At 45.7% G+C, this 15,945-nt stretch overlaps 1 protein-coding gene across 1 annotated transcript in view; it reads right to left on the reverse strand.

The window, feature by feature from the left end:
- Nucleotides 1-15,945, reverse strand: part of PAPPA2 (pappalysin 2) — a 116,203-nt gene that overhangs the window by 11,296 nt on the left and 88,962 nt on the right. Inside the window, exon 20 of the mRNA XM_083743735.1 lies at nt 14,823-14,894. Coding sequence (XP_083599861.1) covers nt 14,823-14,894 — 72 coding nt within the window. The remainder of the gene's footprint in view (nt 1-14,822; nt 14,895-15,945) is intronic.

Here is a 15,945-nt window from a genome sequence, read left to right on the forward strand (position 1 = left end):
ATCTTCTGAAACTACTAATTCCAACCTTCTCCAGAAGACCTCATAACCAACAGCCACGCATCTTGCTACCATATGTGAGAACCTGTTGCTCAGTGCAGACAGATGGAACAAATTGTTCTAGAATAAGGACCAGTTTCTTCTCTCACCCTTCACCTCCCGTGTCTTGCTTTAAAAACAGGACCTACTTCTTCCACCAAGTGCTTGCAGAGTTCCGATTCAGAACTGCAGAGAAAAAGAGGACCTCCAAGCTTCCAGCAGAAGCGAATCCCAGCTTTCATGCCCAATCCCACATCAAGCAGAGGAAGTCCTGAATTGTCTTTACCAAACGCAGCAGCCTGCCAGACCTCCTGCATGTATCCTTCAAGACTTCCTTCATGCCATTGTCACCTGCTCATCTGTAGGTTGAAGCAGATAATGAAACTCTTGGAAACTGTACAGGAATTAGATTCCTGGTTTTCATGCTGTTGGTGTGCCACATGGTATTTGTGAACTTTTTTGTGGGCTACCAACTTTTGTGGACTTATCTGAATGGCTATAATTATTTCCAACCTGTAGTATGAAAAAGGGAGAAACAGTTCAAGTGGTCTGCAAAATATTCTGAAGTCTCATTATTACAAGTCACTAAGAAGTTATAGTTTTTTTGTTTTGGAGCCAGGCCTAGCACAGTCTGGCAAGTGTGAATGACTGAGCACCAGCAGAAGGAAATCTATCTGGCTCAAATACCCTGGAAAAAAGTTCTGATAAGCACAGACTGGGAACATCAAGATTTCAACTCCTGGCACTTCGTAGATGAGACAGGCCCTCAGAAAGAAGCAAACATATGCTCTCTTGTAGTGAGTACCACATGGTGGTACTTTCAAGCAATGCACTGGCAGCACCAAACTGATGTGGCAAAAACTACAGACGGCTTTAGCAACAAGATCTCGCTTCTGTTTCATGCTGAGATATGATAATGCAAACCCAATAACTGGATTTCCATATTTGAGTTCACACTACAAAAAGAAACACAAGTGGCCTATGAATGGCAGGAGGCCCGGGGGGGGGGGAGCAAGAAATCATGCAACTGTTCATTACCAAATGCACATGGAGCAGCTCACCAGCTGACACACATTGGAAGTTTGGAGGTGCCTGAGGCCCATGGCATAAAACAGCAGAGGCAAGTTTGTGGCTATGGGCTTCCAGCCTTACATCATTTCACTAGGCCTCTATGTGTACACCATTCTCTTTCTTACTCGGACAAACACACACATTTGCCCATGCAAGTTGATGAGGCAATGAGCCCAAGATTTCTTGGCTGCTTCTGACTCCCCACTGGAAGATGACTAGGGAATGCAGCCTGTGAGACAAAATTGCCATGTTCATTGTTTGGATTCAGTATTTTTCTTGGCCATCTGATGGCTGCAGAATTCCTTTCATTTTATCCTCTGCTTCTCACCTCCCTGCTGTCTTTTTTCACTCTTTCTGTGTTGAGATGCACAGGAGAAAAGGAAACTCAGGGACAACACAGAAGAAAATGAGAAGAGAAGATTACTGGGTGTTGCACCAAGGCTGCTGCACTGGGCACACAACTTGGGAGGCAACTGGAGATGGTGGAAGCTCCTCTATAAATCTGTGTATCAAGATTAACACCAGGCTTACAGTAACAATCTGCAAGAAACCTGTTCAGTGCCTGTTATGCAGTGGGACAACATTTCAAAATAGCACCTTCAGTAGATGTCTTCCCAATACCTTAATTGGAAGGCACAGACTCTCTCCTTACAGATTGTAGGGCAACTACTACTCTGGATCCAGGACCTTCCTAGCTGGTCTCTAATCCAAGAAAAAAGAACTCCAACTTAATAACAAGAACTCTAACTTATTTAACGTTAGTATCATGGCCTCTAATCCAGGCATGGCACTTTCAGCAACTGCATTAAGTCAACAGCAGCCAATTCAGCAACAGAAATGCCGCCACTCGCGGCTCATATTTTTTGATGCAGCTCTCATTTGGTGAACAAATTGCCAGCCGAGTTGCCAATAATTTAACTTCATCTGTGACACTAAGACACAAGACTTCAGCCCTGTGCTGCTTTTAAGAGAAAGCTTTCCTCCTCCTCAATCTGCCTTTTGCTCAAAAATGTCAAAAGTAGATGCACTTCCATGCAAGGAAACAGCCTCTGCCAAAAGCCAGGCAAACTCACAAAACTCTCCGTAATCTTTTATGCCATTTTTAATTCGAAAAAGCTTAGAGCAATTTTTTAAAAAACACTCCCCCCTCCCCAAATTAATCTGCAGTGAAAAGAGTTATTAAAACACCAATTTAAAATACTTTCCTGGTTATTTATTTTGAAAGTAGCATAGATGAAGCTGCAACACTGAACCAGCCTGAACAACCTAGAGCCAGCAGAGAGCAGCACTGGCAAAGCTTTTCGAAAAAGCGCCAGTCCTTTCCTAATAGGGTTTTCACACAATTAGACTTAAATCACCCATGAACCTCTCTTGAAGTATTTGTATGGCTTTGTGATTCTCATTAACAGAGAACAGAGAACCAAGTGGAAGCACTTGTAATTAAAATATGCTTTCCGGTCAATGCAGTCCTAAAGTAAGGTAGTTTTATTGCAAGTGGAAAAGTAGAGGGAAGGGCCTCCACCTTCATGGTAGAGATATGATTCTGACTAGAGCCAGCCTGGTGTAATGGTCAGAGTGTTGGACCAGGACCTGGGAGAACAGGGTTCGAATCTCCACTCAGCCATGAAGCTCCCTGGGTGACCTTGGGCCAGTCACCATCTCTTAGAGACTGAGTCTAACCTTCCTCACAAGCTTGTTGTGATGATGGCATGGGGAGGGGCAGAACCATGTCTGCCACCTTGAGATCCCTGTGAGATAAAGGTGGTATATAAATGTGATCAATAATAAAATAAATAAATAAAAACCAGCGATGTTTTGAGTCTTAGGCAATAGGCTGCTATTCTACCTCAGTTCTCTTTGGAAAATTATTAGGTAGTCACAGTGGGGACCAGCCATCATTTATACCTTTACAAGACCTCTGTGGGACGAGTGAGTTCCAGTAGCTCAGGAATTTGAAACTGAATCACCAACATTCAAACACAAATGTCATCAAGGAAGGAAGGAAGGAAGGAAGGAAGGAAGGAAGGAAGGAAGGAAAGGGTGCTTTCTCATGGATTACTTCTGCAGATTTCTTTTCCTTCTCATTCTGCTTTTATCAGAATATGCAATAGCACAGCACAGCCCACACCTTTGCAAATGTTCACATCCTTAGTATCCCATCCATACCAGTGAGCAGTGCATGCTAAGTACCTATTGTGTTCATGCTCCTCACCACATGCTACCTGTCATACCTCACTGAGCATGCGCACAAAGTAGCAAGCAGGGTGTGGTTTTTGCAGTTGTCCAGCCACAGGAAGTATCTGATGGGACACTTGTTGTGCATTTGTTGTGCATCACACTTGCTGCATCTGCACTTGGGTTGTTTGTTTGTTTGTGTGTGTGTGCATGCAAAATTTTTATCAGCTCATTAACGAATATACCAGAACATCATACAGAATATAAAGGAAAAGGAAAACAAAGTTAAAGCTATACTTAAAAAAAACCCCATTAGAATTAGTTTATAACTCTTGTACCTTGTTGCACCATTTTTCAACCAAAAAAATCATCAGGTTGTTTCCCCCCACTAATTCTCACAATATTTGTCCATTTTACATCTTTACAACATCCCACCCATCCTTTCTTCCAAGGTGTTCTGATCAGTGGCAGAACTTCATACTCCGGTATGGCACAGGGTGGTGGAGAGCAGGCGGGGGCAGGGTTGGCGCATGTCCTGGGGGCGTGACACACTGCCTGCAGGGGCACGACGCCCAGCGCAGGCGGGGGGCAGCTGCGATGGCATCACACTGGGATCCTGCTGCCGGGGGCAGTGCACTCCCCCCGCACTCCTCTTCCTCCACCAGTGCCTTTGATTCCCCCTCCCCCATTAAAATAAACAGTTCCCTAGTAGCTAGCTGTCAGGAACTGCTGAACTAATTACCTGTCTTCTAATAATATTTCAATATTTCCCCCCCCCCACTATATCAATCCAATTTTAATTTTTATTCTGAGACATGCATAGAATCCCAGCATCAGACGCCTTGCCCCTCCAGCATAAATCACTCACTAAGCTGCAGTGGTGTTCAACACCAACGGAAGAGAAATTCATAAAAGCTTTCTTTGAGACTCAAACTACCCAGGCTTTCTGATGGTGAGCAAGCCCCACACTAGTATTAAGATTTAAAATAAACAAACCCTATGCATAGTAAGATAGGCACCCCTCTTTTCATGAAAACAAAAGCAACACCCTCCCTGTATTTCCTGGAAATGAAACGACTCAGGCAGTAAAGGATCCTTTGACGGTTAAGTTCAGTCGAATTCGACTTTGGGGTGCGGCGCTCATCTCCGCTTTCAGGCCAAGGGAGCCGGCGTTTGTCCGTAAACAGCTTTTCCAGGTCATGTGGCCAGCAGGACTAAACTGCTAATGGCTCAGGCATCCCCAGATGTGTCAAACTGAAACTGAGGAGGCATGGTGTCAGGGAACTGACATCGGAGCCAGGAGTGGAGGCAGGGCTCCCAAGCGATGCCGGAGAAGGGCCAAGCAGGGAGAGAGGGGACTCATCGGCTGGGGAAGGAAATCAGCGTAACACCAGGGATAAAGGGGGGCGGATGGGGGAATCAGAGAGGGGGCTCCAGGACTCTTCGCTGGAGACCAGCGGGGAGAGCACAGGTCCTCCACTACCCACGCCCACCCTTCGCAGAAGACTTCCGCGCAGGGAAAGTAGGCGTAGACTTGGCGTCAAATAACTTCTTTGCTGGAAGAAGTTCAAGAAACGCCCACTGACGGATTCTGCCAGCGATTGAGACAGCCACGAAGTGAAGGGCTGTCCAGCCAGGAAAGGTTTAACCAGGCTACCTAGCCAGGAGTGGCGGCAACTTACGCACGAGCAACCCCATATAACCATTGCACATGGCAATAGCTCATCCCCACTCCCCACCAAAGAAATACCACATGTTGCATCACAAACAAACAAACGAAACATAAATGATTCTGCTTTGACACAGCTACACCTTTAGAGTTTTCACATCTTTACAGGACTAAATTGATTTTTCCCCCCTGGCAATGAAAAATCTGTATTAGCTGGGGAGGTGGGTGGGTGCATTGAATGCAGAGCTCAAGCATTTTGCCATATGGATTCCCATCCTCCTGCCCTCAAATGAGTGCCTGGGACACAGCAAATGGAAGAAAGAAAGAAAGAAAGAAAGAAAGAAAGAAAGAAAGAAAGAAAGAAAGAAAGAATGAATCTTGGTCTTTGTAATATTAAATGAATCGGAGTGCAAACAAGAGAGGAAACCAGAATGGGGAAGTTTTGGCCGGTTTCCCTTTGCCAAGGCTATTGTGAATGCAATGGCTGGTATTGCTGACTCCCTAAAATAAACCTCTTCTGCCTCCAGTCAAGTGGTTTTGTTTTTTTACATGTGTGTGTTCGTGCGTGTAAGGAAACACCAAAGCTTTCTATCTGGATAACAAAACAAAGCTGTAATTTGGCCTCTGATGAAGGATTTGTGGAAACAGGTCCAATGACCAGGAATGTTGTGGACTTCCAGATATAGCCATTATATGGCAGCGTATCAGATTAACCAGGGAATTTCATTTGGGAATTTTGTAACTTTGCAATGCCGTTGTTTGTTTAAAACCAGCTAACCAACCAACCTTGTGTAGTGGGGACGTTAGGAACATTGATTGCTCCATTTTCGTACCTCGCTTGAGTAATCCCTTACATTGGTTGTTGTCTCTGGTGTTTTTCACCTTTGGGGTAATGGTTTCATCTTGACAACACCAGGCTGGGTTGCTACCCACAGCAGTCGGCCTTTTTAAACCTTTGCCCAAGCCAACACTTGCTTAAATATGCGACAGGATAGAATGGGTTATGGAAAACAAGCCTCAAAGCCACAGGGCCCTCCTGGACCATTTCGCATCTGGTTTCTGCCAAGTTTATATTGCAGGACTTAAAAAGGGAGGAAAAACCGTGCTGGATGGTAGATGGTGGAGGGGCTATGGCGCTTCTGGCTGCTCCCTTCAGCTGAGGGGCTTATTTCAGCAGGAGGCAGCCACTCCTTGGCTCCCATTCAGATCAAAGCTTTAAAAAATGTCTACCTGTTTCTTCTGCCTACTTGATATTTGTCAGGAGAAGACACAAAAGGCTGCACAAATGCAAAGCAGCTAATGTAAATACAGGGGGAGTCAGAAGAAGCGCTGCAGCAAAGAGTAAGAAAGAGGAGGGGTCCCTCAAGCTAAGCAAACACACTGAATGACTCTGGGCTCCTCTACTCTTCCACTTACTGGATAGGTTTTCTGTTTGCCCTGATGCATCCCCCGGGAATCCTGGTCTTTAGTGCCAAAACCAGAGCAAGCATCAGTCTGCATAAAACCCAGTAGACATTTGCTCCAATTCAGCAGTAGAGATCTGGTTTTCCTAGGGGGGAGCAGCAGGGCAAGTGCAGGCCCAGATGATCCCTCAGGCAGCAGTAAGCGCTGTGACTCTGTGAGCTTGTTGCTGATCCTCCACTGGTGGATGATTTACAGGAGAAGAGCACCAAGTGGAAGGTTTGTAACTCGCCCTCTGCAACCCCTCTCCCCAAAGCAGTTTCATGTTTGGTGGTGTCTGAGAAGTGCAGGGGTGGGGTGGGGGTTGCATTGTGGAAAGTGGCCGGCTGAGAGAAGATGAAGGAATTCCCTTCCACTGCTTCTGCACTAAAGATCTGCTTTGCAGCAGAAAAGCACCAACCCAATTCCCCCCAGGGTCATGTTTGCCACTGTCAGTGCGATGACCAGTGCCGGATTTACATATAAGCTAAACAAGCTATAGCTTAGGGACCCACTCTCTTGCCCCCCCCCAAAAAAAATTCACTATTAATATACTTCTTAATTGTATTTCAGTTCAACAATTACTTTGATAAAATACATACAGTGGTACCTCGTGTTACATATGCTTCAGGTTACATACGCTTCAGGTTACAGACTCCGCTAACCCAGAAATAGTGCTTCAGGTTAAGAACTTTGCTTCAGGATGAGAACAGAAATCGTGCTCCGGCGGCGTGGCGGCAGCAGGAGGCCCCATTAGCTAAAATGGTGCTTCAGGTTAAGAACAGTTTCAGGTTAAGCATGGACCTCCAGAACAAATTAAGTACTTAACCCGAGGTACCACTGTATTTTGTTATGTGCAAATGGTTTTAGATACCTAGACACCCCCTGCCCTCTGTAGCTCTTTATTTCCTTTTAGCAGAAGCGTTATTCTACCACTCACAGAATCATAGAATCATAGAGCTGTACAGTTGGAAGAGACCCAACTCTAGGGGTCATCTAGCCCAACCCCCTGCAATGCAGGAATCTAAAGCATCCACGACAGATGACCATCCAACCTCTGCTAAATCACCTCCAAGGAAGGAGAGTCCCAAAAGAGACCATTCCACTATTGACAGTTCTTACTGTCAGAAAGTTTTCTGAATGTTTAGTTGGAATCTCCTTTCTTGCAACTTATAAATAATAATAATAATTTTTTATTTACCGTATACCCCGCCCTCCCCAGCCAAGACCGGGCTCAGGGCGGCTAACAACCAATAAGAAAAACAAGTTGATTAAAATACAATTTAAAAGATTAAGATACAACATTAAAACATTAGGATGCAGCCTCTTCACAGGAGGAGAAAGGAAAAAGAAAGAGGGGGAGGGGATCAAGTTGGTTCCAAGCCAAACATCAGGTGGAACAACTCTGTCTTACAGGCCCTGCGGAAAGAAATCAGATCCTGCAGGGCCCTGGTCTCATGAGACAGAGCCTTCCACCAGCCTGGAGCCAGTGTTGAGAAGGCCTTGCCTCTGGTTGAGGCTAATCTAACTTCCTTAGGGCCTGGGACCTCTAGGGTGTTGCTATATATGGACCTTAAGGTCCTCTGTGGGGAATACCAGGAGAGGCGGTCACTTAGAGCCACTGGTTCAAGTCCTACCTTCCAGAGCAAGAGAAAACAAGCATGTTCCCTCTTCCATGTGACAGCCCTTGAAATATTCAAAGCTGGCTATCATATCTCCTCTCAGTCTCCTCTTTTCCAGGCTAAACATACCCACCTCCTTCAAGTGCTCCTGTAAGACTTAGTTTCCAGACTGGTTGCTCTCTTCTGCACACGTTCCAACTTGTCAAAATCCTTCTTAAACTGTGGTGCCCAGAAACAGACACAGTATTCCAGGTGTGGAAGGCAGAATAGAGTGGTACTATTACTTCCCTTGATCTGGACACTAGACTTCTGTTGATACAGCCTAGAATAGCATGCACATTTTTGCTGCTGCTGCATCACACTGTTGAATCACGTTGAGCTTGTGGTCCACCAAGACCCCTAAATCCTTTTCGCACGTACTGCTAGGTAAGTCAGGTGTCTCCCATCTTGTATTTGTGCATCTGATTCTTCCTGCCTAAGTGCAGAAACTTACATTTGTCCCTACTGAAATTTATTTTGTTAGCTTGCGCCCAGTTCTCCAACCTGTTAAGGTCATTTTGAATTCTGAATCTGTCCTCTGTGGCATTAGCTACCCCTCCCAGTTTGGTGTCATCTACAAATTTGATGAGCACCCCCTCAATTCCTTCACCCAAGTCATTTATGAAGACGTTGAACAACTACGGGCCCAGGACAAAACCCTGTATATGCTTTGCAGCTGAGAGTTGGCACAATTCTTGTCTCTCTTCGTTACCTTTCGACCAGGTTGATGACAGTTGGAAAAGGTTCAGAAAAAGACAACCAGAATGACCAAGTGAGTGGAAGGACTCCCCTATGAAGAAAGGCTGCAGCGTAGGAGGCTTTTTGGTGTGGAGAACCAAAAGGTGACATGATAGAAGTTTATAACATTATGCGTGGAGAAAGTGGCTAGAAAAAAGCTTTGATCTTTCTGTCTTAATACTGGAGCCCATGAGCATCAAATGCAACTGGATGTTGGAAGATTCAGGACAAACCAAATAAAGGACCTCACCATGCAGCACCCATAAGAGTCAGTGATGGCCACCACCCTTGGGTCTCTTTAAAAGAGGATTAGATAAATTCATGGAGGAGGAGAGGGCTATGGATGGCTATTAGCCACGATGGCTCTGCTCTGCCTTCACAGCTGGAGGCAGCCGTGCTTCTGAAAACCACAAGAGGGGAGAAGGCTCTTGTGCTTGAGTCCGGCTTGCTGTTTTCCCACAGGCATCTAGTTGGCCACTGAAAGAACAGGATGCTGGACTACATGGGCCGTTGGCTTGATCCAGAAGACTCTTATGACAGATGCTTGGCTTTAAATCTCTCCAAAAGCCCCACGCTCAACGCCAAACCCACATACTGTCTGAAACCTCTATTTCCCCATTGCCAGCCCCCTGCTAGCCTGCCCACAATTATAATCAAAAAGCTTCTTCCCTGTGAGGAGCTGGCTTCAACTTTCTATGCTGCACTCAGGGTGGCTTCAGGTTTCCCATAGAATTTGGTAAGAATTTGGAGCATTTGGGTAAGAAATGGAGATGGCCAGTGAAAGGGGAAGGTCTATGGTCCAGTGGCACAAGCTTTGCATGCAAAAGGTCTCAGAACCGTAGAATTGTAGAGCTGGAAGATACCCCAAAGGCCATGGAGTCCAACCCCTTGCAATGCAGGAATCTCAACTAGTCCAGGCTTCCTCCAGATGTTTTGAGGCTACAATTCCCAGCATCCCTGACCACTGGTCCTGCTAGCTAGGGATCATGGGAGTTGTAGGCCGTAAGAAAACCCAGAGGGCCGAGGTTGAGGAAGCCTGAACTAGTCTCAGGTTCAATTCCCGGCATCTCCTGGTAGGGAGCAGCATCCTGTTTTCACAGTGACCAACTAGATGCCCACAGACAGGACACGAGAACAAGAGCCTCTCCCCTCCTCTGGTCTCCAGCAACTGGTATTCAGAAGCATTGCTGCCTCTGACTGTGGAAACAGAGCACAGCCATTATGGCTAGGATTCATCAATAGCCCTCACCTCCATTAATTTGTCCGATCCTTCTCCTCCGTTAATCCTTTCTGGGAGCAAGTTCCAGAGTTTAACTGTGTGCTGTGGGAATTAAGTCCTTTCTTTTACTTGTCTTTTTATCATCAGTCCACCATATGTCGCCAGGAATCCTGGGAAGCATAAATTACTCCTCACAAAGCTACAATTCCCAGCATCCTTAGCAAATTACAGTTCCCAGGATTCATTGTGGGAAATCATGGGCTCTAAATGTGTTTTAAACGTATGATGTGTATATAGCCTTGATCTATTTTGGCAGTTGTACACATTCATGTCACCTATTCAGTTGTGCTTATGTATCCCCCTCTTAAGGGATGTGGGTGGTGCTGTGGTCTAAACCACAGAGCCTCTTGAGCTTGCCGATCAGAAGGTTGGCGGTTCGAATCCCCACGCAGAGTGAGCTCCCGTTGCTCTGTTCCTGCTCCTGCCAACCTAGCAGGTCGAAAGCACACCAGTGCAAGTAGATAAATAGGTACCGCTCCAGCGGGAAGGTAAGCGGCATTTCTGTGCACTGCTCTGGTTCACCAGAAGTGGCTTAGTCATGCTGGCCACATGACCTAGAAGCTGTACACTGGCTCCCTTGGCCAGTAAAGTGAGATGAGCGCCGCAACCCCAGAGTCGTCCGCGACTGGACTTAATGTGCAGGGGTCCCTTTACCTTCTACTTTTATCCCCCTCTTAAAGAAAATCCATAATCCATAATCTGTATCATCTGCTTAATAATGAACTATTAATATTAATAATAATGAACGGATTGTTCCAGGGGATCCACACAATTGTCAGTTACTCAAGTGACAGAATTAGTAACAGCAGCTATGCCAGCTCATTTCATGAGAACTTAATGAAAACTGGCCTCCTCTTGAGCAGTGACAGTTGATGCAAGCAGAGTATTATCACTTCTGGGGGTGCATCTTTCAGAATAATCTGCCTGAACTTAATTCTTAAAGGAAGATGGTGCTGCTGCTGCATCCTAGACAACTTTGTATTTTGAGGATGACATTTGTGTAACAAATATGGCAAAGCATTTGAAATGTATTTGTTACTCACTAACTTTATTCCTTCCTTAATCTTTCCTGCCTCTAGACCTTCATTGTCTATTGCTATCCTCATGCTTCACGTAGTTGCTGTATGCCAGTTTCTTCTCCACCTGCTGTTTTCCCACATAGTTATCACTACTCAAGTGTAGAAATGTCACCACACATGGAGCAGCCCTCAGGCCTCTTGACTGCAAAGAGAGGCTGCTGCCACAGAAAGGAAGAGCCAGTTGGAAGACCACCAGCTGTCAAATTCTGTCATAAACCCAACCCTCCAGAACCAAAGACAGCGTCAACCGCAGTGGGATTAAAAGGAGACACCACCATGCTCTGAAACAACTGGTACCGACCACCGCTGGAGACCAGAGCATGGGGGAAGATCAACCACAGGATCCTGATGTGGCCTGGCAATTGCTCTCCTGTTAAACTTCCAGGCATGAGGAAGGGAATCTTCTGTGTGGCATCATTCTCCCCCATTCCCAGCTCTGGTCATTTCATTGAGAATCTCATCCTTGCTTTTGCATGACAACGCCAGAGCAACTCACTTTACATGTGCTCTTCATAAACAGAACACACTGAAGTTGCCAATAAAGGAAGCGTACATTCTGAAAGCACAGACCCGTGCCTTTGGGCACTAGTGAAAACCTTCCGAGGGCTGATTCAAGCGTGACGGCTGAAGGGCGAATGGAATTCCCACAACCCAACCAAGAGCACGTTCACATCACGTATTTGCAGCATGAGGGTGCTGAGCTACAATTCCCAGAGTGCTTTATCAGTCTATCCCTTTTTCCAGGGACATCTGTGAATTGCAGCTGGGGCTGCTACTAATTCTGAATCCACATGCTATAACATCAAATGCAGCCCTATACAAGTTGCACGTTTTGGGTTTCTTTGGAAACAAGCCTTCATATCTGACAAGACCAGTGTCCTCCCCAAGAATCTAACCTACATTTTGGCCATGAAAGAAAACAGAGCAGGGGATGACAATGACCCAGTGTGGGAACAAGGTAAGTGGCAAGGCAGGGGCAGGAAACTTTGTTTGTTTTGCAGTAGAGAAAGAAGAAAAGACTGGGGAAAGATACATTCGAAAGCTTGGGGAGGAAAGAAGCACAGCAGTTGGCAGGAAAATGCAGAGGATCAAAAAGGACTTCTGCTCAGGTTGAGGCATGAACAAAACTGGAAGTATATAGAGGAGCGGAAGAAGTGATGAAAAAGTTTCCTGGGCAAAGTGGAAGGGGACGATTAACCCATGGTAGGCTGCCTCGCATTTTGCCAGGAAAACAGCAGTTGGGTCCAGTTGCATTAAAGGCCTGCAGTGTGTAGAAGTGAAACAAAAGCTCTCAAATGCAAAAGCAATTTTTCAAAATTGAGATTTCAAGGTTGAGGCTTTGTATGTGGAGATATGGAATGTGCATACCTTAGGACTAATTGTGATACCACTGCTCTCCCCTAAATTAATCATCCTCATTAGGAACTTGGCACACCCTTTTTTGTGTTAAAAATCTTTTAATGCATCTGTGACACCTTCAGCAGTAGCAGAAATTCAAACTGAAACAGCATCTGTTTACCATTAACATTGGGGTGAATAACTCTTGTATTCTTAGAGGGCTTTATTCTTGCATAATACAGCCCCTTCAAAGGCAAGCTCTATAAGAAGACTGGTATCACCAGGGACTGAAGGCTTCATAATTATACAGAGTGCACAGCTCCATGAATACAAAAGCCCAAACAGAGACAGCAACTTGAATAGCTCTGCAATTTCCTTTCTGTACAAGTAAAACACTGCAATGTTTGTACTTAAGTGATGCAGTGGACAGTGGATCCAAGTGTGCAATAGCAGACTGAGAAGACATGGACACGAATGCCATCCTGAGTGACTTGGAGGATGGGTGAGATAGCAATGTAAATAACAATAAAGAATACTCTCGCGCTTGGAGGGACCCTGGCTTTTGCTCATGCCAGTTGACTACCCTTTGTCTAGTTGCCAGGCCCAAGAGCAGGCCACAAATCTCTCCATTCACCCAATCAATAGCTATCCAGGCAAAATCCAGGGACTCAAGCTACTAGACTATATCAGGAACTGTCAACAGCTCTAAAATTGATCACTGGTTTCACCTCATCCTTCCCCAGCGGATTGCTTCCAAGTCACTCTGTGCTCTGGCTCTCCGTCCCTCATCCAGCCATTTTAGCATTTTTGTCATCTGTTTTTCTCATGATAGTACTAGGATGAACTTTGCGGGTAGCTTCAGTAATTCACAGTCCATTCCCACCACCAGCTGACATCCCTGATGAGCTTTCCAAATGCCTTCTCCTTTCCCCACTTTTTTCACCCTTCTTTTGGGGTTTCCAAATGCCTCATCCCTCACTACCTCCAACTCCTGGCAAAAAGGGACTGAAACGGACAGAAGATTGATAGGCCAAGGACAGGAGGGAAGCTGGGAAGTTGAGCTGTTCAAGCACCAGACACAGGAGAGAGAGAAAGAAATCTAGATGACATAACTAAATAGCCTGAGGTATATGTTTCCCCACCCCCTTTACAGCCCAGGGTCTTCTGTGGAACACAACTCAAACTGTCATGGCCACCCCTCCCTCCAAAGAATTCTCAAAATGGTAGCTGGGTAACAATTCACAGCCTTGGTCAGACCACACCTGTGTCCAGTTCTGGGCACTACAATTTAAGAAGGATATTGACAAGCTAGGACATGTGCAGAAGAAGGGTACAAGATGACCAAGGGTCTTGAAACCAAGCCTTATGAGGAATGGTTGGGGGAGTTGGGTATATTTAGCCTGGGAAAGAGGAGACTAGGAGATCAGAGAATTTTAGAGTTGGGAGGGACCCTAAGGGTCATCTAGTCTAACCCCCTGCAATGCAGGAATCTCAGCTAAAGCATCCATGACAGATGGCCATCCAACCTCTGCTTAAAAACCTCCAAGGAGGGAGAGCTCACCACCTCCCAAGGGAGACCGTTCCACTGTCAAACAGCTCTTCCTGTCAGATATATGATAGCCTTCTTCAAATATCTAATGGGTTGTCACATGGAAGAACAAGGAAGCTTGTTTTCCACAGCTCTGGAAGGTAGGACTCAATCCAATGGATTCAGGTTACAAGAAGGGAGATTCCGACTCAACATCAGAAAGACCTTCCTGACAGTAAGAGTTGTTTGACAGTGGAATGGACTCTCCCAGGAGATGATGGATGCTCCTTCCTTGGAGGTTTTTAAGCAGAGATTGGACGGCCACCTGTCATGGATGTTTTAGCTGAGCCAGTGTAGTGATTAAGAGCGGTGGACTCGTAATCTGGTGAACCAGGTTCGTGTCCCCGCTCCTCCACATGCAGCTGCTGGGTGACCCTGGGCTAGTCACACTTCTCTGAAGTCTCTCAGCCTCACTCACCTCACAGAGGGTTTGTTGTGGGGGAGGAAGGGAAAGGAGAACGTTAGCCGCTTTGAGACTCCTTCAGGTAGTGATAAAGCGGGATATCAAATCCAAACTCCTCCTCTTCTTCTGTCAAGGATGCTTTCAACTAAAGCATGCATTGCAGGGGGTATGACTAGATGATTTTTTGGTGGTGATCTTTACTTTGCAAAAACATAAACATTCAAACCTCTGCATTTCAGAAAATGTGATCTTCAATTTTGTCAGCCCGGTGTGTCACAAGAGAAGATGCAAAGACACTAGAATCTGGCACCATTTATCCATTCTGCATAAACACACACACCTTACCTCGCATGAAGAAATACAATGTATGGCTTTCGGATCTGGATGCCACTCCAGTCTTCCAGTGCACACGATACTCTGAAGAAAGGAAAAAGCAGAAAGTTTCATGTGGTGCAGGAAGTAAGTTGTGCCTCTCTACAGTATCACTGAATGTCACAAATTAGGAACTGTTGGCCTTTTAGATATTGCTGAATTTGCAGCTCCTTGGCTGGTGGTCAGGAAAATTTGAGCTATAGTCTGGAGGGCTGCAGGTTCTTCATTCCTGCTTTAAGTGTTAAATAATAATAATAATAATAATAATAATAATAATAATAATAATTTATTATTTGTACCCCGCCCATCTGGCTGGGTTTCCCCAGCCACTCTGGGCGGCTTCCATAAAAACCAGAAATACACTAAAATATCACAGATTAAAAACTTCCCTGAACAGGGCTGCCTTAAGATGTCCTCTGAATGTCAGGTAGTTATTTATCGCTTTGACATCTGATGGGAGGGCGTTCCACAGGGCGGGTGCCACTACCGAGAAGGCCCTCTGCCTGGTTCCCTGTAGCTTTGCTTCTCGTAATGAGGGAACCGCCAGAAGGCCCTCGGCGCTGGACCTCAGCGTCCGGGCAGAACGATGGCGGTGGAGACGCTCCTTCAGGTATACTGGACCGAGGCCGTTTAGGGCTTTAAAGGTCAACACCAGCACTTTGAATTGTGCTCAGAAACGTACTGGGAGCCAATGTAGGTCTTTCAAGACCGGTGTTATGTGGTCTCGGCAGCCGCCCCCAGTCACCAGTCTAGCTGCTATTAAAGATTAAGTATTACCAGAATGACCAATGGTCTGTAATGTATACATTCAAAGATTCCACCTGTGAAGTGCTACAGATTTCACATGCAATCTTGCACTTGGGACAAAGCTTTGCAGACAGTCAAGTCCAGGAGGAAGAGAAGTGAATCAGAAATGTACAAAGCGTTCAAGGAATTGAGAAAATAAACAAAGGATATGTGTCTTAGCAACCGGTGTTGGAGAATTCCAACTCAAGGCTTTCTTTCTAGTTCAGAATGACAGACCCTGCAGAGCAGGGCCACAAAACAACACCCCTCCCCTGCTGCAACATATCCCATATGGCTGATTCAACCTAAC

This window comes from Podarcis gaigeae (genome assembly GCF_964106915.1).
Source record: "Podarcis gaigeae genome assembly, chromosome: 6".
NCBI classification, from domain to species: Eukaryota; Metazoa; Chordata; class Lepidosauria; order Squamata; family Lacertidae; genus Podarcis; species Podarcis gaigeae.